Source organism: Lissotriton helveticus, chromosome 5_1 (assembly GCF_964261635.1).
Source record: "Lissotriton helveticus chromosome 5_1, aLisHel1.1, whole genome shotgun sequence".
Taxonomy (NCBI): Eukaryota; Metazoa; Chordata; class Amphibia; order Caudata; family Salamandridae; genus Lissotriton; species Lissotriton helveticus.
Window position 1 is genome coordinate 1,380,510,595 of NC_136065.1, and position 27,585 is coordinate 1,380,538,179.

A 27,585-nucleotide genomic window follows, 5' to 3' on the forward strand; every position below is an offset into this window, starting at 1 on the left:
TAACCATAATGCCCGGAGGCCAGTGGGCGGGGCTTACCTGTGAATAAAATGGTGGTTTGAGCAAACATCCAGCGAGTGATTCTTGTTGCCAGTGAACACGGGATGCAAATCTCGAAACGCGTTTGGCTGTGACCAGGGGTTATGTGCACTACCCTCTCTGCTGCCTACCGCGCTGTATCTGAGGACTTTTAACCCATCAGCGGGGCTTTTTCCACAAAGCGAAACTATATATATATATATATATATATATATATATATATATATATATATATATATATATATATATATATAAATAAAATGCTACTTACCAGTATGCATCTGTTCTTGGCAGGTATAGCTGCAGAGTTGTACACTATGCATTAGATCGCCACCTGGTGTTGGGCTCGTATGATTGCAGGTTGTTGTCTTCTTGGAAGAAGTCTTTTTAGTCACGAGATAGGTGACTCCTCCCTTGAACAATACTGCGCATGGGCATCGGCACCATCCTTAGATTGTTTTTCGCCATGATGGGAAATGATGGAGTCAGTAGAAGTAAAGAAAAAAGGGATGTCCATGCGTGTGCATCTAAGTAAGTAGGAAAACTGGAACGGATACAAGTCCCGGGGAGGCGGGAGGGCGTGTACAACTCTGCAGCTCTACATGCCAAGAACAGATGCATACTGGTAAGTAGCATTTTCCGTTCGAGGCATATGAGATGCAGATTGTACACTATGCATTGATTGTGCAGCAGTGTCTCCCTTAGCGGTGGTCACCTGTATCCGTTGCAGTAGTTTGAAAGAGTTCTAAGGACAGCTTGGCCTACTGCAGCTTGCTGCTTGGCTTGCACGTCAACACAATAGTGTTTCGTGAAGGTGTGTGGTGTAGACCATTTTGCTGCCTTGCATATGTCCTCTAGGGGTATGTTTCCTAAGAAAGCCATAGAGGCTCCTAGTTTGCGAGTGGAGTGTGCTCTAGGAGGAACTGTTAATGTGCGTTTAGCTGTAATATAACTTATTTGTATACACTTTACAATCCACCTTGCAATCCCACCTTTAGAGATGGGGTTGCCTTTGTGTGGGGGAGAGAAAGATACAAACAGTTGTTTTGTTTTTCGAAAGGATTTAGTTCCATCTATATAGTATGAAAGAGCCCTTATAACATCTAATGTATGTATAGCCCTTTCTGCTACAGAGTCTGGGTTTTGGAAAAACACAGGTGACTCTACGGATTGATTTAGGTGAAAAGGAGTGATGACCTTTGGAAGAAATTTTGGATTAAGTCTAAGAACCACTTTGTTAGTATGTATTTGAAAAAATGGTTCTTGTATAGTGAAAGGAATATGCTACTTACCAGTATGCATCTGTTCTTGACATGTAGGACTGCTGACATTCTTATCTGTGCATAGATCGCCGCCTAGTGTTGGGTCCGGATGATTGCACATTGTTGTCCTGGAAGAGTCTTCGAAGTATCACAAGATAGGTGGCTCCTCCCTCGGACTACAGTGCGCATGGGCAACCTCTCCATCCTCAGATTGTTTTTCGCCATTGTGGCAGAGATGGAGTATAGTACAGTAAGAGATGTCCATGCAAAGAGTGAATGCTACAGCTGCGACAGGCACCGGGGCGGTGGGTGAGCGATATGAAAGTCAGCAGCCCTACATGCCAAGAACAGATGCATACTGGTAAGTAGCATATTCCGTTCGTTGCATGTGGGCTGCTGAATTCATATCTGTGCATAGAATGTATAGCAGTATCTCCCTTAGCGGTGGCTACCTGTGTCAGCTGCAGCAGTCTGGAAAAGAGTTTTGAGAACAGCCTGTCCTACAGCAGCTTGCTGTTTTGAGTGTACATCTACACAGTAGTGTTTTGTAAATGTATGTGTGGTTGACCATGTGGCTGCTCTACAAATTTCGTGTAAAGGAATATTTCCTAGGAAAGCCATGGATGCCCCTAGCTTGCGTGTTTAATGCACCCAGGGGGAACTGTTAAGGTGCGTTTAGCCTTCAAATAACATATTTGGATGCACTTAACTATCCATCTGGCTATACCTGATTTTGAAATAGGATTACCTTTGTGTTGTGGAGAGAAGGCAACAAACAATTGTTTTGTCTTCCGAACATTTTTAGTTCTGTCTATGTAATATAGCAGAGCTCTTGACATCTAGGGTATGCAAGGCCCTTTCAGCTACTGTTTGTGGGTTCTGAAAGAACACTGGCAGTTCTATTGTTTGATTTATATGGAAATGAGATACCACCTTTGGCATGAATTTAGGGTTTGTTCTAAGAACTACTCTATTTGCATGTACTTGAATGAATGGCTCTTGAATAGTTAGGGCTTGCAGCTCACTAACTCTTCGAAGCGAAGTAATGGCAATAAGGAAAGCCACTTTCCAAGTAAGAAATTGTAGTTCGCGTGAATGTAGTGGTTCAAAAGGTGGTCCCATTAGTCTGGTTAAGACAACGTTTAGATTCCAGACTGGTGAAGGTTGGTGTCTTGGAGGAATTAAGCGTAAGTCCTTCCATAAACGCTTTAATTGCTGGCACTCTAAATAGTGAAAGGTGTTGCCTGTTTTGCAGATATGCTGCTAACGCAGCTAGGTGTATTCGGATGGAAGAAAAGGCTAAATTGCACCGTTGGAGGTGCAATAGGTAGCAGATGATGTTTTGAGTGGAAGCATTAAGTGGGTTAATGTCATTGTTGTTACAATAAATGACGAAACGTTTCCACTTTGCTGCATAGCATGCTCTGGTAGTGGGCTTCCTTGCCTCTTTGATAATATTCATGCAGTCTGGAGGCAAGTTGAGGTATCCAAATTCTAGGATTTCAGGAGCCAGATCGCCAGGTTCAGCTGTTGCGGGTCTGGGTGTTGGATTTCGCCATGGCTCTGAGTTAGAAGATTGGGTGTGAGTCGCAGTCTTTGATGAGGCACCACTGATAGTTCTAGGAACGTTGTGTACCATGGTTGCCTCGCCCACATGGGAGCAACTAGAATTAGCGTCAGGGAATGTTGGCGCATTTTGCGTGCCACCAGCGGTATTAATGGAGCTGGGGGAAAAGCGTACGCAAATTTGCCTGACCAGTTCATCCATATCGCATTGCCCTGCGACTGCGGATGTGGGAACCTGGCGGCAAAGTACTGGCATTTTGTGTTTCCACTTGTGGCAAACAGATCTATTTCCGGGTGTCCCCACTTCCGGAAGAATGGTTGGAGCACTTTGGAGTGAATTTCCCATTCGTGCATCTGTTGGCTGTGCCTGCTTAATAGGTCTGCAACTTGGTTGTCCTTGCCTGGGAGGTGTTTTGCCATGAGGAAAATGTTCCTGTGAATGGCCCATTTCCACATTGCTTGAGCCAGGTGCGACAGCTGTGGCGAGTGTGTTCCTCCCTGCTTTTGAATGTAATACATAGCTGTCATGTTGTCCGTCCGGATCAACACGGCTTTGTTGCGTAAGTGTGTCGCGAAAGCTTTCAGTGCTAGAAATATGGCCATCAACTCTAGGAGGTTGATATGCATTTTCTTTTGCTGTATAGTCCAGAGTCCCTGTACTGTGTAGTGTAGGACATGGGCTCCCCATCCTACTAGGGATGCGTCCGCTGTTACAACTATTTGTGGAACAGGCTCTTGGAACAGTCGTCCTTTGCAAAGGTTTTGTGGATTCCACCAATGCAGAGAGTTGTATGCCCGACTGTTCACCAACACTAGGTCTTTTAATTGCCCATGAGCCTGGTTTCACTGCCTCGCTAGGCATTCTTGTAGTGGACGCATATGTAGTCTGGCGTGAGGGACTATGAATATGCACGAGGCCATCATGCCTATTAGCTGCATAAACACTCGAGCTGGTAGTGAGTGTTGGGGTCTGAACTTTTGTATTAGCGTTTGCATACCCTGAACCCGTGCTGTGTTGGGATATGCTTTTGCTGACTGTGTATCTATTGTTGCTCCCAGGTACTGTTGGACGTGGGAGGGTTGTAGATGTGACTTTGGATAGTTTAGTGAGAATCCTAAATTGTGCAGTAGGTGTATGTTGTCGGCACACTGCTGGGCTGTTGGCGCTTGTATTAGCCAGTCGTCCAGATAAGGGTACACATGGATGTGTTGCCTTCTGAGATGTGCTGCCACTGTAGCTAGACATTTGGTGAACACTCTTGCAGCTGTTGTCAACCCAAATGGCAGGACCTTGAACTGGTAGTGTTGCCCTTGAATGGTGAACCTCAAGTACTTTCTGTGAGCAGGGTGTATTGGAATATGAAAGTATGCGTCTTTGAGGTCTAGGGTTGCTAGGAAGTCTCCCTGGCGAAGCAATGGTAAGACTTGCTGTAGAGTGAGCATGTGAAAATGCTCCGAAAGAATGTACATGTTGAGGGGCCTGAGGTCCAATATTGCTCTGAGAGACCCGTCCTTCTTTGGAATTAGGAAGTATAGGGAGTATACTCTTGTTCCCTGATGTTGTAGTGGGACTGGTTCTATGGCCCCTTTTTGCAGCATACTGATGACCTCTTGCTGAAGGAGCGTTATATGTTCTTGTGACATGGGACGGTGCACGGGTGGTATGTTGGGTGGAGTTGAGGTGAGTTCTAGGCAATAGCCATGTTGGATAATTTGCCTGACCCAATTGTCTGTGGTGATATTTAACCAGGCATGTCGAAATTGTTGTATTCTTCCCCCGACCGGTGTTATGTGGTCTGGGGGTAGTGTGAAGAAGTCATTGCTTTGTGTTAGTGGAGGATCTATTTGCATTGCCTCCACGACCTCTTCCCTTGGTATTGTTTCCTCTATAACCACCCCTACTGGTGTTTTTGTTATATGTGGATTGTGTGTTAGTTTTGTAGTTGGAGGACTGCTGTGATGTTCCTCGTGTTCCTCCTCTATAATTGGAGAGACGAAAGGAGCCCTGGTGTTGTTGGGACTGAAGAGCTCCCATAGACTTTGCAGTTTCTGCATCCTTTTTCATGTTTTCCATGATTGAATCAACTGCTGGACCAAATAAAAAGTCTGGGTTGATTGGCTGATTAAGAATTGTAGATTGGACTTCATTCTTAAAGCCTGATATACGAAGCCATGCGTGGCGCCTTAGTAGCACGTTTGTATTGATGGACCTGGCAGCTGTGTCTGCCGCGTCCAGGGCACATTTAATGGATGCATTGGTGATGAGCGTGCCCTCTTGTATGAGTTCATCTGCCTGCTGTTTATATGGATCAGGTAAGTGTTGAATAACTTCTTCCAAACTGTCGTAGTGCGCTCTATCATATCTGGCTAGCAAGGCCTGTGTACTGGCTATTCTCCAGGAGTTTGCTGCCTGAGCTGCCACTCTTTTGCCTGATGCCTCAAAGATTTTAGACTCCTTGTCTGGTGGTGCAGCCTCACCAGTAGTCTGAGTTTGCACGCTTACGTGCGTTGGATACAACCAAGGAATCTAGGGGTAGCTGCCCTTTGATGTATGTAGGATCTGTAGGTGCAGCCCTGTATTTTTTCTCAATTCTAGGGTTTATGACCCGTGCCCTAGCAGTGTCTTTAAAAAGGTCACTTGCATGTTTTAAGAACCCTTTTAACATTGGGAGTGTTTTAACGTGGCTCTCAGATGTTGTGAGTGTATCAAAAATCGAAGTCTTCCTCCACAGCATCAGAGTGCATCTCTACATTGTGGTAGGTTGCTGCTCTATCCAGTAGTGAATTGAATGCTACTGTATCCTCTGTGGGTGATGGCTTAGTAGGGTATACTGCAGGGTCTGTAATGGGTAGAGTCCCTTCAGTGTCTGGTTCCCCTCCTCCACCCCATGGCTGTGTGTTTGGCTCTTGAAGAGGGTTTTGTGGATAACCAAAACCTACATCTACGTCCTGATCATCATCAGGGGCGTAGTCAGAGCGTGCCGGTGATGTTGGGGTATAAGGAGTAGCAGGCATAGCAGGAGTGATTGGTTCAAAGAAAATGGGAGAGGTAGCACAGTCTCTCTTTTTCTTGAGGGGGATCGTAGAAAGATCTTCAGTTGGTAGAGGTCTTTTCTTTTTGGTATAGACAGACACTTTGCCAGTTTTTGGGTCAATGTAGATTTTTGACTGGTCTTCTGTGGAGGGATCTGGGTGAAGAAGTTCCTCTTCCCCAGTCTTTGTTTTTGGCGCTGCAACGTTTGGTTTTGGTGTTTTTGGGTCGATGCTTTTAGTGCTGTCGACTGCTTTTGGTGGTTGGATTGGTTTTGGCCGTTTTTCAACAGGTTTTGTTGTTGGAACGTCCTTTGCTGGCTTCACAACCTGTTTCGGACCGAGTATTTATGTCAGTTCGGCAGTGTCTTTATGTTGTTTTGGAGCCTGCTGTTTTTGCTCAATGCCCCTTTTCGGTTCGATGGGCTTCGGCTCGACCGTTTTCTTTTCGTCCACCTTCGGTTTCGGTTTTGGCTCGACGCTAGTTTTGGGCGTAGGCCTTGTTTTGTCGTCGACCGGTTTCTTCCCCTTGTCGATACCTGAGGCTGTTTTGCTCGAATCTACGTTCTTTTTTGGGGTCGATTCGACGTGCTTTTGTTTTTGTGTCGACTCGACGTATTTTGGCTTCGAGGTTGACTCGACGGCCTTTGATTTTGAGCTCGACTCGACTGCTTTGTTCTTCGATTTCAACTCAACGGTCTTTGTTTTCGAAGGTTGTATTGGTATTACGGCCTTCGGTTCAACGCTCTTTGGCGTCGATACTTTCGGTTCGACGTAATTCGGTCCGAAGACTGTATTGTCGATCAGTTTCGGTGGAACCTATGTCTTGAGATGTGTCTCAGAGGGCTCTTTTGATAGGTTCTTAGCCAGGCAGTATAGCGGGGCTGTAGAACGATGAGGTTGATCTCGGCTAAGGCCTGCTGGCGATGCCTTGACCTGAGTCTCTGATAGAGGTGCAGTGTCTATAGGGGGCGGTGTACTCACGGTTCGCCCAATGTCGTCATCGGAGTCGTCTTCAACTGCTACGATGTCCTGATCATAGGCCTCGCGATCGACGATCAGTTCTCCCTCCTCGGGGTAATATTCGGAGTCGGGCTCCGAGTATTGTCTGTCGCCTTGATCCGAGTCTTCCGCGCTCGCTAGATCTTCATCATCGAAGAGGCTATCTGGCTCTGGCGCCGACCGTTGCATTTCTTGCCTCGCCGCCCGTCTATTCCGAATAGTCTTTTTCGATCTGAACTGGGCGCAGGCTAGGCAACTAGCTTCATTGTGATCTGGAGATAGGCATATGTTGCAAACTGGATGCTTGTCTGTGTGCGGGAACTTCGAGTTGCACTGCGGGCAGAACTTGAATGGACTTCGTTCCATCGACGATCGGTCCACGTGGTGTCGAGAAGGCCTCATGGCCCGATTCGACGACCAGAGTGCAACAAAGTTTGAAAAAGTTGTGCGGCACCGAGCGCTGAACAATACAGACGGAACCGAAGGCCTTTTGGCCCTTTGGGAAAGTTTTTCTTGATTCCGAACTTGGAGAGTAGGAAATTACATCCGAACCCAATGGCGGAGAAAAACAATCTGAGGATGGAGAGGATGCCCATGCGCACTGTAGTCCGAGGGAGGAGCCACCTATCTCGTGATACTTCGAAGACTCTTCCAGGACAACAATGTGCAATCATCCGGACCCAACACTAGGCGGCGTTCTATGCACAGATATGAATTCAGCAGCCCACATGCCTCGAACACTTGTATCTCACGTACTCTTCTGAGAGAAGTAATGGCAACAAGGAAAGCTGTTTACCATGTTAGGAATTGCAGTTCACATTTATGTAGAGGCTCGAAAGGGGGTCCCATGAGTCTTGTAAGGACAAGATTCAGGTTCCACACAGGAGAAGGTGGCAATCCGGGTGGGATTATTCTTTTTAATCCTTCCATGAATGCTTTTATTGCAGGTACTCTGAAGAGAGAGATGTTGCCTGTTTTGTAAATAGGCTGCAATTGCTGCAAGGTGCAGGCGTATGGAAGAATATAGAAAAGTGTCCTGTGATCCCTATAAGACCTATCAGGATACCCATCCGTCACCCCTCGGAACCGCCCTTCATCATTTGGGATTCCTGTAAGCCATATACTTGGACCACTGCCGGTAGAGATGGAAGGTCAGATCTCATAACCTCCTGTAAACCTGGCAGTGACCAGTATGGTTAGAGTGTCAAAAGTACCAGTTGGTGGGTATAGGGGTGACTGATTTGCAGTGCTTGTGAAGAAAAAGAAGTGCGTGCTTGGTGAGAATAAAATTGGGTGAGGGAGCAAGAATGAAGAGTTTATTCTGGTTTTTGCTCGCTCCACCAATATTAAAAGAGCAGCAAAGGTAGACTTAACAAATATCTACCTAGATGTAGAAATGGTCAACATGTTTCAGCAATTTGAAAGAACTAACGAGTCCATTGCTTTCATCAGGACCTAGATATTAGATAATGCTACTGCAAGAATATAGTGCAACTTTGCTCGACATACCGGGAATCTTCCCATATTGTGTAGGCCGCATGGCGTCGGTAGGCCCAACGGCCCGTGTCGACTACCGGAATGGAACTGATGGTGTCGAAATTATTGCAGTCGATGTTCAGGGTAGTTTGTAGAAGTTTGAGGTAGAATTGCGCTTTGAAGTGGCTGAAAAGTGTTTTTCTAGCCGGAGCGGAGAAACTTTCATCCGAACCCAGTGGCGGAAAAAAACAATCTAGGGATGGAGCCGATGCCCATGCGCAGTATTGTCCAAGGGAGGAGTCATCTATCTCGTGACTACAAAGACTTCTTCCAAGAAGACAACAATCTGCAATCATCCGAACCCAACACCAGGTGGCGATCTAATGCATCGTGTACAATCTGCAGCTCATATTCCTCAAACATATTAGATATATATGCACACATATACCTATATATACTTACATACACACACACACATTCAATGTTAAACGTACACAATATATTAGCGGATAGCGGGGTATTACTTACTATGAGAGCTCACCTTTACTGGAAAAGATGGCATGACACTGCCTGGCCTACTGCCGCATCTCTGCGGACTGGGGGATCCAAGCAGTAGTGCTGCGTAAAAGTATGTATTTTTCCAGATCGCTACTCGGCTGATATCTTGCATAGACACCAGCAGACCAAGCTGTCAAAGTTGATAAGTTCTAGTATAATGAGCTTGTACTTTAGTCTATAAAGGTGTGACAAGTTTCTTTATGACAGAAGTGCATGAATTTAAAAAAGGCGTCCTCTAATCTTAGAGTTCATCCCTCCCGGCGCTGCTAGGAAATTCGGCAAACTGCGATTTGTTACTGTAAATCCCAAATATCCATACATGTTGAAAAAGAAATTTAAGAAATTAATTTGTTCCAAAGGATAATGTTCAAGTTTATTTCATTATTCTTGCTGCATATGTTGTAAATCACATATTACAGTCCATTTTTCATCGCGTTCAGGCTTGACTCATTGATTTTTCTAATTATCCCAATGCATTTCGTGCCTCATGGACACTTCATCAGGGGAATCTAATAAGGGTGAAAAATGTGTGTATGAGGACACCAATATGAACCTTCTGATGTATAATAAATATAAGCTTGCAAAACATAACTTCCTACATGCATTATTTGTCGTGAGTGGTTCTCGAATAGAAAAGGTTTTGTGCATACGAGCAAGCTGAATAGTAATGTTCTCAAGTGCAATCGCTCGTAAAGGCAAGAGTGAAAAAACGGCTTCGGACGCAGGTGAGTGAAGTGCGGGCAAGTATGTAAATAAAGCGGCAGATAATGAGGTGAAAAAGACTATTGTTTCTATGAATATGTGCGCCAACGGTATCGAATCCAAGTGTCAGCATGTGAATCTTAGGGGAAGTGCTCGGCTCTATCAGTCGTGAAGCAGTTTAAAAGCGAACAGTGAATCAGGTGAAAATCGAAAACCGTGCTCGAAAGGTGGAGAAACAGGGTGAAGAAAGATATCGTACATGATCAATGAGAGTTTCTAAAGTATATAAGATGGTGCAGCTAGTGCGTTCTTACCATAATCATAGTTTGCTCAAACGCCGAGGTTCATTGAAAGTCGGTCGGTAGCGCCATTATGTTTTTGGCGTCTGTATATATGTGAAAATCAAAGACGGTTAAGGGTCACGTGATGCGGGTTGGAGTAAGCGCCATCTTTCAGTGGAGGAAAAGGTCCCGTAGTGAAATCGGGAGTATATGTATAGACATAGAGAAATAGACGGTCAGGAGACTTAGGATATAGCTAGCTGTGTAACATTGTTGGTGAAAAAATTGTGGTTTTCACCCGATTCACTGTTCGCTTTTAAACTGCTTCACGACAGATAGAGCCGAGCACTTCCCCTAAGATTCACATGCTAACACTTGGATTTTATACCGTTGGTGCACATATTCATAGAAACAATACGGTCTTTTTTACCTCGTTATCTGCCGCTTTATTTACATACTTGCCCACACTTCACTCACCTGCGTCCGAACCCGTTTTTTCACTCTTGCCTTTACGAGCGATTGCACTGGAGAACATTACTATTCAGCTTGCTCGTATGCATAAAACCTTTTCTATTCGAGAACCACTCACAACAAATAATGCATGTAGGAAGTTCAGTTTTGCAAGCTTATATTTATTATACATCAGAAGTTTCATATTGGTGTCCTCATACACACATTTTTCACCCTTATTAGATTCCCCTGATGAAGTGTCCATGAGGCACGAAATGCATTGAGATCATTTGAAAAATGCAGTTTGGTGAATTTCCTAGCAGCGCCGGGAGGGACGAACTCTAAGATTAGAGGACGCCTTTTTTAAATTCTATTGATCACTCTTTATGGTCTACAAAGTGATACCTCAGTGGCACGCTACAAAGTTTGAACTTTCTCACTAACAAAATAAAAAGCTTGTGCGCAATCAAACCAAGTGACCTGTGAAAGTGTATGAATATCACTACCCATCTTGCTATACTTTGTTTAGAGAGCACATAACCTTTCCTAGGAGCACTGTATGCTACTAGCAATTGATCTTATCTACGGAATTGTTTTGTCCTGTGACATCTAAATGTAATGTTCTTTCTGCTACATCTTTTGGATCTGGAAAGAATGTCTTCTAGACTATTGGTCCATTTAAATGGAAGTCTGGCACCTACAGAATGAATTTTGGAATTGTTTTTAGGAGCACTATCACTACTGGACTGCAGAAAAGGTTCCCAAATGGTGAATGCTTTTATTTCACCTACTCTTATTGCTGATGTTATTGCCAGTCGGAGTGCTATTTTCCTAGAAAGAATATGTATTTCTGCTGTTTGTATAGGCTCAAATGGGATCTTCATTAACTGTGAAAGCTCTCAAGTCAATTGCCGGAGAGGAGAAGGATATTTCACTAGCAGGTAAACCCAAAAAAGCCTTTCCAGAAATTCTTTGATGAGCCTGCTAGACCATAACGATGGGGACGTTGAGGACCTTCTGAAGCGAGATAAAGCCGCTAAGTGCACTGTAATTGATGCATGAGAGAGATCTGACTGCCAGATGTAATAAGTAAGGAAGAATTTCCTCAGATGTATATGACACAGGGAGTAAGTTTGACTGTTGGCAGCAGATACAAAACTGCATCCAATTAGGATTATAAGTCTTGTTGTACTATGTGCTCAAGCTCTGGCTGGAATATTTTTGTATTCTCTTGGGATGTTTCAAGTGCGCAAACTCATTGAATTCTGGAGCCAAGCTGGTCAGTGTAAGGATCTCTTGTCTGACTGAATCTGTAGGGAATCTGTTCTGAATGCTGGACAGAACACATGGATTGCCCTCATCTCCAAAGATTTATGTGGTACAACATCTCTTTCTTGGACAAATCCCTTTAACCTGGAGGTTAATTACTATATGAGCACTGCATCATAATAAAGAGACATCTGCCTCAATTGTCTATGTTGGAATATCCTGGTAAAATAGAACCTCTTTAATAGATTCTGTCATCGGTACCACAACAGGAAGCACTAGATTACAACTCGAGATAAAATGAGGCAATCATACTAGCAGTTGGGTGGCTTGTGAACGGACACTCCAAACATTCCTGAAGAGAACTCGTCTGTATCATATAAATCTAAGAACATGTAGGTGGTAGTCATTGCCACCAGTAACGAAGCAAATGGCATGACAGAGGATTCAGTGTACTCAGTAAAATATTGACAGATTGACGATAGCCTCAACCCTAAAGGATACACTTCGGCTGCATGAGTGTCCAACACTACACCAAAGAAATGAATTGACTGAATTGCAGTTGATTTCGAGTGGACGACTTGTAAACCCAGACAGCAAAGAATGGGAAGAGTCTAACAGTTGTGGCCTTAAGCTTCTTGTGGAGTCGAAGTTTTGATCAACCAGTCATCTAGATATGGGCAAACAAAAATCTTTTGACGTCTTAGGGGCACAGCTACCACCACTGCACCTCTAGAGAATGTTATGGGCAATGACCATAGACTCAATGGAAGGAATCTGAACTGGTATTGTTGGCAGTCTGTTGGGAAGCTTAAGAATTTGATGTTTTACTGCTACTGGGATGTATAAAACAGGTATTCAAACAGTCTGTCACACACCCAGTCCTGTCCTGCTATTTACTGGAGGGTAAATTTGATGTAGAGCCAGCATTCTGGCTTTTTCTTTCAAAAGCTGCTAGCTGTCTTTCTGGAGATAAATGGGTCTGAAGTACTGTGTAGGTCCTTTTTTTCTAACCAGAAAGTGAGCTTCAGATCGATAATGAGTCTGATGTCTTGTGTAGGTTCCTTTTTCCAAACCAGAAACAGGAATATATTCTCCCTTTTTGAGGAGGGACCTCCTCCATACCTTGTTTCTCCAACAGGGTGTTCCCAATAAACAGGATCTTTATGGTGGAATTTCCAGAGGAGAAGACCAAATTTAGCATACAAAATGCTTCCCCTTACCAGAGTGACTAAAGGAGAAGGGGGAAGAAAGAAGTTACTGCTTCGCTCTTCCACTGCTCCCTTCTGAAAGACCTTTGCTGGGGTATGACTGTCGTTATTACGGATGATGTTGCTAGGGTCAACATAAAAACGCCTATCAAAGGATTTATAATCATACTTTGTATACCCCTTGCTCTTTTCAAGGCCCTGCACCTTCAGTATCCATTTTGCTCTTCATACGGTGCCTTTATCACCCGATTGAGAGCGGAACAAAGTATTGCAAAAGGGGGTAAGGTGATGCACCCAGGATATGGGACAACATCCATCCGGACCACCACAATGCAGTTCTAATTTAGGGAATAGTTGAGGGCTCACCCCTTTAAAAAATATTACATCACAATGCCTTAAACAGCTACAAGCAAAGCTTCAGCTTCTCTTACTCACTGAATGTATGCTAGTCTTTCACCTGTGACAGGGCTCTGTTACCTTTTGGCTAGGTTCATGCTATTGAAAGGGCATTATTACATATACATATAAAGCCATACATACATGCTTAATGAGTATTTGTGCTTTGGTTTTCAAACTTATCAAAAGAAGTCTGGAAATGCTACGCCATGTGCAATGAAGGTACAAGGGAGTCAGCCGCAACACTGATAACCTGGTTGGAAACCAGCATGCCTTCATTGAGGACCACCTGGAAATCTTGCCCATCCTCTCAGAAGTCTCTCAGAGAGCGCTAGAGGAAATCCCATAGGGATCTGTTGTACCAGCCTAATGAGACAATTGCACTACCGGTTTTGATGCCCATAGTTTAAATCCCACACATTAACCTGCACACCAAGTCTATTCACTTTATTTTTCTTGTGGAACCGTGGGAGGTAGTGCAGTGTATACTATTTTTGAGCTGCTGAAATCATCACTAAATCAGGCTGAGAATCTGCTCTAAGGTTGAGTGAACAATGACCCGGAGGCTTGCATATTTGTTTTCTCAAGAGTCTAGGCAGTGTTGGTCTATTCGCTCCTGCTGATTGTAATAATAGAATGGCCAGTTCAAGGAGACCAGGAGCCAGAGGGAGGAAAAGCCTAGAAGATCATCGAAGATGTAGGATCTTGAAAAGAACATATTTTGACGTCATATATACAGGAACTGGAATATCTAGTTTTGCCACACCTCGCATGAGAGCCTCACTGAAGGCTGGTGTACAATTAACTAGTGACACAAGCGGAACAGAGTGAGTGTAAGGGAGTATCCCCTGCTAGAGGAAAAAAGGAAAGAAACTATTCAAATCTGACCGGCTTTCAAATTTAAACCTCTGCCTGGACGGGTATATCTGCTCTAAATCTGCAATGAGTGACATGATGTGCAGGAGTGACATGATGTGCAGGAGTGACTATAGAAGAAGGCTATGCGCATGTCTCGGAGGTTCTGGTGTAGTCCGCAGATCTAGTAATGACTGGTAAGGAGAGAGGACACTCGGGAGATAGAAGTCTTGGTGAAAGTCGCCAACAGGCTGACCCCATTGGTGTTACTGAGCAGACGGTGAATAGGCCTTTGAGTACTCCAAATACGATGTCTCTAAGTCTTCTCTTCAACTGTCTGACCCATTTAACTGAAAGGTGCAATCTGGACAATATCAATGTCATTGACGGCAAAGAGTGCTTCCTCCGATGAAGTTCTTGAAGGCGATGGAATCAAGTACGTTAATGGCAATGTGGCTCTTGATGTCAAGGGGGATTGATGTTTTGTCGCTGAATGGTGCTTGCTTTTCAATGTTAAATCAACGCTAAATGACAGGAAAGAAATAATGCCTTATTGGCATACCAGCCAGCGAGCACCCACCATACCAGCCCTTGACAATAAGCGAGAATGTCATATCTTTTCCTGACATGATTTAATAACAGACTGTTTCTTTTCAGATCGCCCTCTGTTGAAGACTTCACAGAGGATGATGGAACAGTGTTAGAAGCTGCTCCTCCATATCCATCAGACCTCCCTGAAGGATACTACCATCAACTACGCAGTCATTCTGTAGATCATGGAGTCTTTTTCTTCCATCTTCAAGTATCCTGAGCAATTTTTGACAGTGATGGCAAGCTTCATGGCGGTGATACTCGGTCTAATCCTCACTACCTCTGCATAGGCTGCCTGCCGGAGCTCGCTTTTTCTTTCTCAAAAGAGGCATTTTGCCAACAGGCATAAGTATTATGTGAAAAAAGCAAAACGGCTCATGTCAGGTGTTTCTCCCAAAACACTATAAAGGGTAAGAAAAAAACATGGATATTATTTTCAAAACGTCTTAAAGGTTTTCAGGGTAAAAAAAAAAAAGGTTAAAGAGGCAGAGTTCTGTTCTCCAGAATCTTGTCACCTTGAGCCGGAGAAAAGAACTGGCCTAACTTCCACTGGCAGAGGATGAAGAGACCCTGGAATATTGTGACCGGGAGTAGCACGGTCTGCACCCCCCCCCGTCCCCCGTCCCCCTCAAAATATATCCATTCCGCAGACTGTCTGCTATACAATCCTCCTTTTCAATTCTAATTTCCTTTTAAAACAGGACTGTGAAAGAAATTCTTGGTCAGTCTTCATTTTAGTGACCTTTTACAGCACATTTGATCACTTTTTAAAAAGAAAATAAACACATTGTGCCAATAGAGCGCTCTTTCAGGCTGCAAAACTGCTTTGGTTTATGTTTAAATCGTACTTTTCTACTGAAAAGCTTTTTGTGTACACATTTCTTTTAACAGAGTGCAAGTATTCTACAGGCAGTAGGGAAAATTCCACTCAAGTGTATTGACGATCCCCTGGAAAAGAACTTCCATTCACGATTAGTTCACACTAAAATAGATCTGTGTTTAAGTTATCCATGGATGAGGGACTTTATCTATAAAAATAGCATAAAGCTATACAAAACTAAACTGATATAAGTAACAAGGACAGAGTCAGATGGATTTATACACACAAAAAGTGCAATCGAAACAAAAAAAACTATTTAATTCACCATGCAGCTAGAACACCATTTCTATACAAATGGTTCAGATACAGACTTGCTCACAGTCTAGAAACATAAATCTCAAGGACAATTCAACTGCCCGCAACACGAAATCCAGAAGGAAATGACCTAAATTTGAAGGTCTATACACTCTGCACCAAGAAAGGGGCCCGTGAAATGTACAATTGCTGCTCAAGGAGACTCATTAGGTGTACAGACATTTCTCAACTACCAATGCAGCCAATCAGCTCTGTAATAGTACAACTCAATTCTAGGACTCTGAAGGATACGAGTGCCGTTTGCTCCTGGGATTTTAAAGTCATCCAGAAGTTGAACCACCATCTCTCTCTTTGGGTCACTTGGGTCGGTATTTCGTACCTGAAGATAGAAGGAGAAGGTCATTCACAGAGCCTGCATACACCAGAATATGCACATGACATGACAGGTCTTATTAAAAGAACTTCCATAACATGTTAAAACTACTGTAAATGCTGCACATCTCTTACAAACAATAAAAATAATAGTAACCAGCACTTGCAAATATGTGAGGCTCATCATAAGAGCATAAATACTCATGCTAAGACTGTAAAATGACCTCATCTACAAATATTGGTCTGGCACGGAAAGGCTTCAACCAACCTCCATTACACTCTGCAAGTCATACAAAGCTTTAAGATAGAGAATAGGTTTCATCTATCAAAGCCTAAATTTACATCACTCATTATCATGGCATGCTGCAAGAGTTCACTACTCATGCACATTGTCAGCAAATAGGTCAGTCTCATGCCAGAATTATACAAATGCTCGATTGCCACATCAAGAACTAATTACACAATCACACATCATAAATAGTGCCTACAAACAAGACACTAATTTAATTTGATGGGAGAGAATATTGTTGTTCAGTAGAGGAAATCTGTCACAATGCCCTCTTCAGAGCAAGTAACCAAATTATATCTAGTTTTTAGCTCCTACGAAGGAAGATGAAGAAAGTTGTAACAGGAGTTGCAAATAGGACATGGATGTCATTCTAATACAGCACAGCTCACAAATGCCTGTAATTGTCTGCTACTCATCTTCCATGCTCAAATGGGACCCGACTTCAGGTCCCAAATCTGCTGTCCCCTCCTTTTCCTTAAGGCCTCCTGCAAGCCTAGACTTTCCTACTCCATGACAGATATAATTAAGTGTACTGGCATGTAGTAGGTGAAGCAATAGTCTTGTTGTCGAATCTTTTCCTTTTACCGTCCTCCCATTCCCAACTAGTAAATACATTGGTAAATAGCCCACAAAACAAGCAAAGCACTCAGCTCATCTGAACACAGTCAATAAGAAGATGAGCAACATTGAACATGCGCACCCTGAGAGACAGTTAAAATTGTATCTGTGAGATCATCTGAGTAAGGCGAAGGCCCTCCGAGCAGCAAAGGAAAACATTATTTCTCGCCTTTAAAACATGAAGCAGGAATCATCTCATCCCTCCAATTCTGACAACTGACTAACTGGGACAAGCACCCCAATTTTAAAATGGCGGCCTGAATACCTTGTCATACTAATTACTTTTTCTTCCCTTCTGCAGGGCCCACGGGCTTGGGGTTGGACTTTTTATTTTTGCATTACTCTTGGCATTACTACTTATATAGTGGACACATGGACATAGATTGCTTTGGTATTGGCTCGTCCTTGCCGGTCTGGCCTCATCAGCCCTATTAGGGCATTTCTTCACTTGAGGGGACACCTCTACGGATCCGGAGGAACATTGTCCCTGGTCCGAGGATGGAGGACCCAACCATGTTAGGCCCTGTTGGCCACTTCAGTTTTTGGGGGATTTGTGATCTCTCCTACTTGTGAGGTGTCAGAGGTGCTTGGGGCGGATGTTCTTGATCTGAGATTTCTTGCTTCCACTGGCTGTGTTTGCAAATCTTGGCGAGTCCATGACCACGAGTGCGCTACTGCATTCACCTGTTTTCCCTTTCTTTTGTTGCTACAACATGGGGTCCCTGAATCAAATCAAACTTCTCTCCATTAAAGTGAGGGGGGCTTAACTCCCACAGTAAATAAAAACAGTCATTGTGCTATCTCCCTCACCACAATCCAGACATAGTCTTCCTACAGGAGACCCACGTGCTCCAGGAAGATTGTCCCAGCGTCAACCATTCCAAATATTCTTCCAAATACTGGGCATACTAAGATAGTAAAACACTGGGGGTGGGTATCCTTCTGTAGCGCGGATTTAACACTAAATTGTTGCGTGAGGTGTGGGACCTTGGAGGGCATTTTCATATGGTTACAGTAGAGCTGGGTCCTTTCTTTTTTAAACGTGTATGCTCCTAACCACGCGCAAGACTAATTTCTCAATAGTATTCTTCAAGACCAGGTCTGTCAGGCTTGGGGTAAAGGAGGAGGAGCTTGGGGCTTGCAAGGAGATTTTACCTGGGTGTGGGATCCCACGCTTGACAGGAGCTCCTCCCATATTCAGGGCATTGGGGCCATGTAGGCCTGGATTAAGTGGGAGATCACCAACACTGGTCTAGTTGATGCTTGGCGATACCTACATTCCGATGCCCAGAATTATTATTTTTATTTATACGTTTATCAGCCATACTCCAGATTTGACTTTGTGTTTCTTACTCAGACTCTTCTGCTCAGCCTGGTGACTGCGCTGATTTTAGACATTTTTATTTCAGACCACAAGCATACAGAGCTGACCTGGCCATCCCGAGCTGGCACTCCAGATGCTCCTTCATGCTGGTGACTCCCACCCCAGTTATTGCGCAATTCAGTAGATAGGGTTGCTATCAATGACGAGATCCAGGAATATTTCATACTCAACACCCAACCGAACACTCCTCCTCAAATGCTTTGGGATGGTTATAAAGCCGCTTTACATCTTCTCTATAGCGATTGCATGTGAACCACCCTTATTTGAAACCAACTTTATGGACGAGATTAAGACCCTGGATGGCTTGGATAAGTGCAAACCTTCAACCTGTAGCAAAACCAGCTCAGAATTCTTCGCGGCCAGCTGCGAGCACATAGGATTAACAAAGCTGAATGCTCCCTCTTGGCCCTAAAGTAAAAATATTATGATTGAGGGGATAAAGTGGAAGGAAAATGCTACTTACCAGTATGCATCTGTTCTTGGCATGTAGAGCTGCAGAATTGCACACTAAGCATAGATGGCCACCTAGTGTTGGCATGTTTGCAGTTTGTTTTTCTTGTAGAAAGTCTTTGGAAGTAACGAGATGGGTGACTCCTCCTTTGGGTGATACTGTGCATGGGCATCGGCTCCATCCCCAGATTGTTTTTCGCCATTAAGGAAGTGATGGAGCTAAGAGATAGTGATGACCATGTGTGTTTGTATCTAATGACGATAACACTGGAACAGATAAAGGTAGCCGGGGAGGCGGGTGGGCGTGTGCAATTCTGCAGCTCTACATGCCAAGAACATATGCATACTGGTAAGTAGCATTTTCCATTCGAGGCATATGAGCTGCAGATTGCACACTATGCATAGATTGTATAGCAGTACCCACATTAGCGGCGACCACCCGTATCTGTTGCAGTTGTTTGAAATGGTGTTTTAAGTACAGCTTGGCCTACTGTGGCTTGTTGCTTTGTTTGCACAACTACACAATAGTGTTTTGTGAATGTGTGCGGTGTAGACCATGTAGCTGCTTTACAGATGTCTTCTAAGGGAATGTTCCCTAAGAATGCCATGGAAGCCCCTAGTTTCCTTATAGAATGGGCTTTTGGAGGAATTGTTAGTGTACGCTTAGCTTTATGACAACATATTTGGATACACTTAACGATCCACCTAGCAATACCAGATTTTGATATTGGGTTGCCTTTATGCAGTGGTGAAAAAGATACAAAAAGCTGTTTTGTTTTCCTAAAGCTTTGTGTTCTCTCTATGTAGTATAGTAATGCTCTTTTGACATCTAAGGTGTGCAGAGCTCTTTCTGCTACTGTTTGTGGCTGTGAGAAGAAAACTGACAGTTCCAGATTGGTTTAGATGGAATGGCGAAATGACTTTTGGAAGGAATTTAGGGTTTGTATGAAGAACAACCTTATTGTGGTGCATTTGCAGAAATGGTTCTTGAATGGTAAATGCTTGCATTTCACGAACTCTTCTTAAAGAAGTAATGGCTACTAGGAAAGCCACTTTCCATGTGAGAAATTGCAATTCACATTTAGTAAAGGTTAAAATGGAGGTCCCATGAGACGTGTGAGCACTATGTTTAAGTTCCATACAGGTGAAGGTGGTATTCTTGGAGGTATTATTCTTTTGAGACCCTCCATAAAAGCTTTAATGGCTGGTACTCTAAAAAGAGACAATGTTGTCTATTTTGTAAGTAAGCCGCAATGGCAGCTAGGTGCAACCTGATAGATGTGTAGGCTGAATTACACTTTTGAAGGTGTAGTAAATAGCCTATAATGTGTTGGATGGATACATCTAGGGGATTTATGTTGTTGTTTTGACAGTATATTACAAAACGTTTCCACTTAGCAGCATAACATGCTCTAGTGGTGGGACGCCTTGCTTCCTTGATAACATTCATGCACTCTTGAGGGAGTTTAAGATAACCAAACTCTATGACTTCAGGAGCCAGATCGCAAGGTTGAGCTGAGCTGGGTCCGGGTGCCTGATCTCTCCATGGTTCTGAGTTAAAAGATGTGGAGATAGGTTTAGTTTTTGATGTGGTACCACAGATAGCTGTAGCAGTGTGGTGTACCACGGTTGTCTGGCCCACGTTGGAGCTACTAGTATAAGCGTTAACGAGTGTTGTTGCATCTTGCGTACTAGTAAAGGAATCATTGGTAGAGGAGGAAAAGCGTACGCAAATAGTCCTGACCAGTTCATCCATATAGCATTGCCTTTGGCCAATGGGTGTGGGTATCTGGCAGCGAAGTGTGGGCATTTTGCTTTGCCGTGGGTGGCGAAGAGGTCTATTTGAGGTTGTCCCCACATTTGAAAGAACGGATGAAGAACTTGTGGATGAAGTTCCCATTCGTGCATCTGCTAAGTCTGCCGACTTAGCAGATCTGCCATGGTGTTTTGAACCCCTGGGACGTGCTGGGCTATTAAGAAGATGTTCTGAGGTATAGCCCACCTCCATATCTGCTGAGCTAGTTGAGAGAGCTGCAGAGAGTGTGTCCCTCCTAGTTTGTTTATGTAATACATGGCTGTCATATTGTCTGTGCAGACTAAGACAGTCTTGTTTGCAATTTATTTTTGGAATGATTTTAGAGCTAGAAACATTGCTAACAACTCCAGATGGTTGATGTACAGTAGTTTTTGCATTGGTGTCCACTTTCCCTGCGTGGTGTGATGCAGTAGGTGGGTTCCACAGCCGGAGAGCGATGCGTCTGCTGTTAGTATTATTTGTGGAACAGGCTCTAGGAATAGTCGGCCTTCTGACAGGTTTTTTGTGTTTCACCATTGCAGAGAGCGATGAGTCCGACTGTCTACCAACACTAGGTCTGTTAACTGACCCTGAGCCTGGTTCTATTGACGTGCTAGACATTCTTGAAGTGGACGCATTTGCAGTCTTGCGTGAGGTACTATGAATATGCAAGATGCCATCATCCCTATGAGTTGCATAAACACTCGAGCTGGAAGTGAGTGTTGTGATTTGAATTTTGTTAGGAGCGTTTGCACACTGGTTATCCTTGCTGGAGAGGGATAAGCTAGTGTTAGTTGAGTATTGATTGTAGCTCCTAGGTACTGTTGTGTGCAATGGTAGCAGATGTGACTTGGTGTAATTTACTGTGAAGCCTAAATTGTGGAGTAACAGTATTGTATTGTGAGTGTGTTGTACACACTGGCTGTACGACTGTGCTTTTATGAGCCAGTCGTCTAGATATGGGAAGACGTGGATGTGCGGTCTTCTTAAGTGTGCTGCTACCACTTCTAGACATTTGGTGAACACACTTGGCGCTGTTGTTACTCCGAATGGGAGTACCTTGAATTGGTAGTACTGTCCTTCTAGCACAAATCTTGGATACTTTCTGTGCGCCTGGTGAATTGGGATGTGAAAGTAGGCGTCTTTGAGATCTAGTGTGACAAGAAAGCCGTTCTGCAACAGGAGTGGAAGGACTTGCTGAAGTGTGACCATATGGAAATGATCTGACTGTATGTAAGCGTTTAGAGGTCGGAGGTCTAGAATAGGTCTCAGAGATCCATCCTTCTTTGGAATCAAGAAGTATAGGGAATATACTCCTTTGATGTTCTGGAACTATTTCTATAGCATTTTTCTGCAGGAGAGAAAGTACTTCTTGTCTGAGCAGCGTTAAATGATCTTGTGACATTGGACGCTGTTTGGGTGGTATGTTGGGGGGGGTAGATGTTAGTTCTAGACAGTAACCTGACTGAATTATTTGAAGCACCCACCTGTCTGATGTGATGTCTTCCCAGGCTGGTAGGTATTGCTGTATCCTTCCCCCGACAGGAGTGGAATGGGGCGGGGGAAGGGAAGGGGAGTGATTGGGTCGGGGTGGAGGCAGAGCGGGAGTTGTTGTTCTTGCCTCTGCCTTTGTTGTCGTTACCGCGGTAACCTCCCCTTTGGTAGCCTTTACTGTAGGTAGACTGAGTGGGGCTTTTGTATCCTGTGGAAGGTGTGTCAGATGAGTACCCTCTGTTTGCACCCCTATATGTGGAGCAACGAAATGAACGTCTGGGAGCCTGCGACTGCAAATAAGTGTTGCTCATTGAATGGTTGATTGAGTATAGCACTTTGGACTTCTGGCTTGAAGCCAGATATACATAGCCAAGCATGCCTGCGCAGCAGGACGCTAGTATTGACGGCTCTGGAGGCTGTGTCTGCTGCATCTAGTGCACAGCGGATAGATGTGTTAGTGATAATTTTCCCTTCTTGAATTAGCTCACTAGCTCCATCTTTAAATTTATCAGGGAGATGTTGCATTATGTCCTCGAGCTCATCATAATGTGCCCTATCATAGCGTGCTAGTAAGGCTTGTGTGTTGGCAATGTGCCACATGTTTGCTGCTTGTAAGGCCGTTCTTTTCCCGGACGTGTCAAGGAGTTTAGATTCCTTGTCTGGTGGGGGAGTTTCTCCTGATGTTTGAGAGTTAGCTCTCTTTCGTGCGTTAGATACGACTAGAGAGTCTAGGGGAACTGGTCCCTTTATACATGCTGGGTCAGATGGTGCAGCTTTATACTTTTTCTCTACGCTTGGGTTTATGACCAGAGTTCTGACTGGGTCTTTAAAGACCTCAGAGGCATGTTTAATCACGCGTTTGAGCATTGGCAGAATGGCTGAGGAATTTTGTGCAGTGTCAAATGTGTCTAGCAGGAAGTCCTCCTCTACTGCATCGGAGTGCATGTCTACCCCATGGTATTGTGCTGTTTAAAGCAGTAACTGGGGGTGGGGGGGGCGTGGCTTGCACGCCAGCTGAGCAGGACGGCTTCCCCGTGAGCTCCGCTTCGGACGCGACTTCCGAATGCCGTGAAGAGCTGTCTTCGCCGCTCTCTGAACGGCAGTGAACGCTGCAGTGTTGCGGAATGCCTGGAGAACCCGTGGCCATCACTGGAAGAGGGTTTGCGGCAACGACCGGACTTTAATGTGCTCCTGTAAAAAAAAAATTCCCTTCAGATTCGCGGGCGGCCACCATTTTGTCCCCCAAGCCAGCGTCTGTGTTCTACATCACATCTTAAACGTGACGCCGAGGGCAATGACTTTATCTATACAGGGGATCTTAGCGCTTCCTCTTCCTCTGTTATTTTGACTGTGTCCATCATGTCATCTGCTATTTATGCTGGATATTAAGTATCTAACCCAGTAATGTTAGTTTTTGACAGGAATTACGGCCGCCATTTTGTGACAGTCATTTTATGACGTGATATCTCACTTCTCCCATGTCTGCTCGGTAATAATCACTTTACAAGTGCTATGGACCTTAAAGTTCCTCAACATAAATGTGCTTGCTCCTGCAGAGTCATCCTTTATAGGTTTTTAAAGTACCATTTGTGCATTACTGCGTCTTTTCTTGGTGGTTTTTCCTCATAGGGCTTTTACTATGTGTCCAGTCTGTTTTGGGCTCCTATTTCAGTCTCCAATGCCTAATCTGCTCAATTGAGGTGGATTTCTTGCACTTTCATCGCTTCTGAGCTCAGTTTCGTCACCTTCATAGGCATTAGCTGTCGTACGTAGTGTGCACTTCAGTCTGTGATGTATTCCTATAGGTTCTGTATCGATCCCCCTATTCCTGACCCTATTCTGGTTAACAAGTTAACTAGCAGCCATCCCATGAGGCAGAAAACCCCCATGATGCAGGAACCGTTATCTGATAAAGCCACACTACTGCACAGGAACGTGTTATCTGATTAGGTCATAACGCTTGCCATCTAATTAGACAAGCGATATTCCTCCAGCCCCTGATAAGGCATACGCAGTTCTCAAAACAAATCAAACCTATGACAGACCTGGGAAAAACCCTGCGGCCATTGTTTTGATTTCACCGAGAACTTCAGCAAAAGAATGTGCTAACGACCAGGTCGTATGACATCCTTATTGACGTATCTATGTCCATCCTTACGTCAATCTCGGCACCTTAAAGGTATAAATATTACCGATATTGCCCTATGCAAACACACGCGGTGGTGACGAGATCGGAGCAGCCAGACTTGCCGAAGCCCAGAGCAGACCCCGCTGGCGCAGCCCCGCCTTCCTGACGCGCTGAGAACGAGAAGCTGCCTTTTTCTCCTGCCGAGAAATCCAGCTCCGGCGCTTCCGGGTAGCCCTCGCAGGCAGCCTGGAATATCGAGACCAGAGACGAGAGATACCATTCCTCATTCATCCTAGATTCCAGGTACAGAACTGAATAACCCCTCGCAGAGAATTCTCTAGTCAGTCACTTGGCAAAACAAACTTAACTTAAACTGTAACTTTCTATTCCCGCCCACGTATTAGGCTTAGGTCAGGTACACGGGGTAGGCGTAGTTAGAAACACCAGTTGAGTACGATTAGTCAAATGTATATGTGTATGTATTCATTTTATTCATTTTAAACCATCATATGGCTTAGAAACCATATCAATGTTTTTACAGTATTATTTTATACTTCTGCTTTTAATGTATGCACTTTACTTAACCATAAGTATTGCAATAATATCGATCCATTTCTCTTGTATGAGAAAAGAGACTGATCAATAAATAACATCTTTTATTGAACACGCCCGTCTCTTACTTTTCTCTACAATCTGGTGAGACTAAGAATGCACGTACTGACTGAGTAAAATAGGTCGTCTTTTGTTTTCACACGACTCTAGAGATACACTCTTGATTAGGGGAGAGCAAAGTTGTCATGTTCTATGGTTGTCAGAAACTAAATCCCTTCTTGTCTATCCAGGGAGGTTCAACTCCTCCTTGCCTATTCGAGAAAGTTTCTAGTGAACTCTGAGCTAGCTGGCAAACCCAAAACTTTAAGTCTAATATCGACAGTAGTAGACCTAGTTAACGTCTGGTCTAGGCCTATACTATTGAAGGTATTATTCCAATGCGCAGAGCCTATTGGGATAATAGATACTACAACACATGGCGCCCAACGTGGGGCGCCATGTAGTGTAGTTCCTATTATTCCAATGCGCAGAGCCTATTGGGATAATAGGAACTACACTACAAGTCTTCTTGTCAAATGTCAATGTCAAATGTCAAAGGTTCTTATATAGCGCCTTATCACCGCAAGGTCTCAAGGCGCTTGCTTTGGGAACTCGTCCTGGGTTTTTCCCTGTGAGATAACCCGTACTGGGCATCCCCAAGGTGAAAGCCAGGCATCCCGCCACGGGGGGCCGTAGTGGAGATTAAGCAAGCTATTGCCCAGAGTTGCAGAGTGTGAACCCATGATTCGAGTAGGCACCGAAGCGAGAATTATCGAGTTCGGGAACATTTGGGCACAAGACCCTGCCGTGCCGGGAATTGAACCCTGGTCCCGGGTCTGACCTCTGCTTCAGGGTCTGCATCCTCTAACCAGTGAGCCACCCTTCTCCACTCTTGCCTCTGCAACGCCTTTTAGGCTAAAATCCTCGTTGACGGCATGGTGAATGATCCTCCTACTTCAAAAATGTCTCACTCTGGTGCTAAGCCTAAGAGGCCGAAAAATGACCCTCCTTCTCCCATTCAGTCTTCCTCGAATCCTGTCCTGGACTCAATTCTTGAGGAAGTTCGTGGCCTCCAACCGTTTATGTCAGCCACCAATGAAAAGCTTAAACAGATTGAGGAACGATGGGTTATCATGGAGGGAAAAGTGTTGAATTTAGAGCAACGGGTTAGTGATTTTCAAGATGCGTCAGCTAAAATCCCGCTCTTGGAACAGGAGATCCATAAACTCAAGCTACATACTGAGGACTTGGAAAATCGTAATCGTAGGAACAATCTGCGCGTTTATGGTATTCCGGAAAATGTTGAGGGTCCGGATATGGTCGCTTTCCTACGTAAATTCTTGCAGGAACTTTTGGATCTTCAGCCGGCGTCACACCCTCTCAATATTCAGAGAGCTCACCGTCTAGGCCGCATGAACTCCAACTCCACTAAACCTCGTGGCATTATCATGCTGTTTCTAGAATTCACAGAGTTAATGTCCATCCTGAAGGCTGCTAGGCTTAAACGGCGTCTCCAATGGTCTGGACATAACATCTTTATCTCACAAGATCTCTCAAATGCTACGAATGCCCGACGCAAGGAATTCTTGAATCTCCGGCCTCTAATGAGGCAGCTGAATATTCAATATGGGATTCTTCATCCATGTTTTTGCAAGATTACGCACAATGGCCGCACTCGTTCCTTTGATGATCCGCAAAAGCGCCATACCTACCTTCAGAGTGTCTCTACGCCCAATATGGACACTGCTAACTAATGTTTCTTCTTGTCTGATTCTTCACTGCAGCTCTTTTTGACTTCACTTTGACCTCTTTTACTCTTATTTTCTAGTTTTCGTTCCTCTTCTTGGGGTCCCGCTCTTCTATCCTTTTCTCTTTTCCTATGTATGTCCTTCTTTCGGTAGCTTGGGGGGTTGTGTCCCCTCTCTGGTGTCTCTTCGCCCCTGATGTCTTGGCTGTTCTCTTCTTCTCCGATCAGGCTTCTGTGCCTTGATCTGTTTACTCTTTTGTTTCCTCTCATTCTTTCTTTCCTTTTACCTTCTCCTATCTCCTGTCCTTTTCTTCCTTGGCTTTGTTCTTTTTTTCTCCCCTTCTCTGTGTTATTTTTTTTCTACGCAGTTTCTACTTCTATCTTTTTTCTCCATGACGTTCTTTTTTGTGATTCTGCTGGTATTGTGCATAAATATTCTGAATGTTTTGGGAGTTTCCTTCTTGTGTAACTTATGTTCTTGTTGTATCCATTTTTGTAGTGGCCCCCTTACCATGTGTTTGCTCCATGTGTCGCCCATCATTCCTTCCTCTCATCATGTGTAACTTTGTTTCGTGGAACGTACGAGGTCTTGGTCATCCTGTCAAGCGTCAAAAGGTATTGTCCCATTTAACTAAACTCAATTCACAGGTTGTTTTCCTTCAAGAAACGCATTGTTCTGATGTTGAATCTCTTAAACTTAAAAGACAGTGGGTGGGTCAAGTTGTGTTTTCTCCTGCTGTTCATAAAAAGGGAGGAGTTGCTATTTTATTTCATAAAGCTTTAAATGTTCAGATTGTTTCCTCTCACAATGACGATGAAGGACGTTGGGCAATGGATAAGGTTATCATCCAGAATAGGACAATGGTTTTGCTAAACATTTATGGTCCGGTACGTCCTGA

The 27,585-nt window shown here is 44.2% G+C and overlaps 1 protein-coding gene across 3 annotated transcripts in view; it reads right to left on the reverse strand.

Moving 5' to 3' along the window:
• The window catches only part of SRPK1 (SRSF protein kinase 1), an 869,057-nt gene that overhangs the window by 575,961 nt on the left and 265,511 nt on the right, over positions 1 to 27,585 (reverse strand). For all 3 annotated transcript variants that reach the window (XM_078644338.1, XM_078644339.1, XM_078644340.1), the window contains exon 6: positions 16,110 to 16,197. In XM_078644338.1, the coding sequence (XP_078500464.1) occupies positions 16,110 to 16,197 (88 nt within the window). The remainder of the gene's footprint in view (positions 1 to 16,109; positions 16,198 to 27,585) is intronic.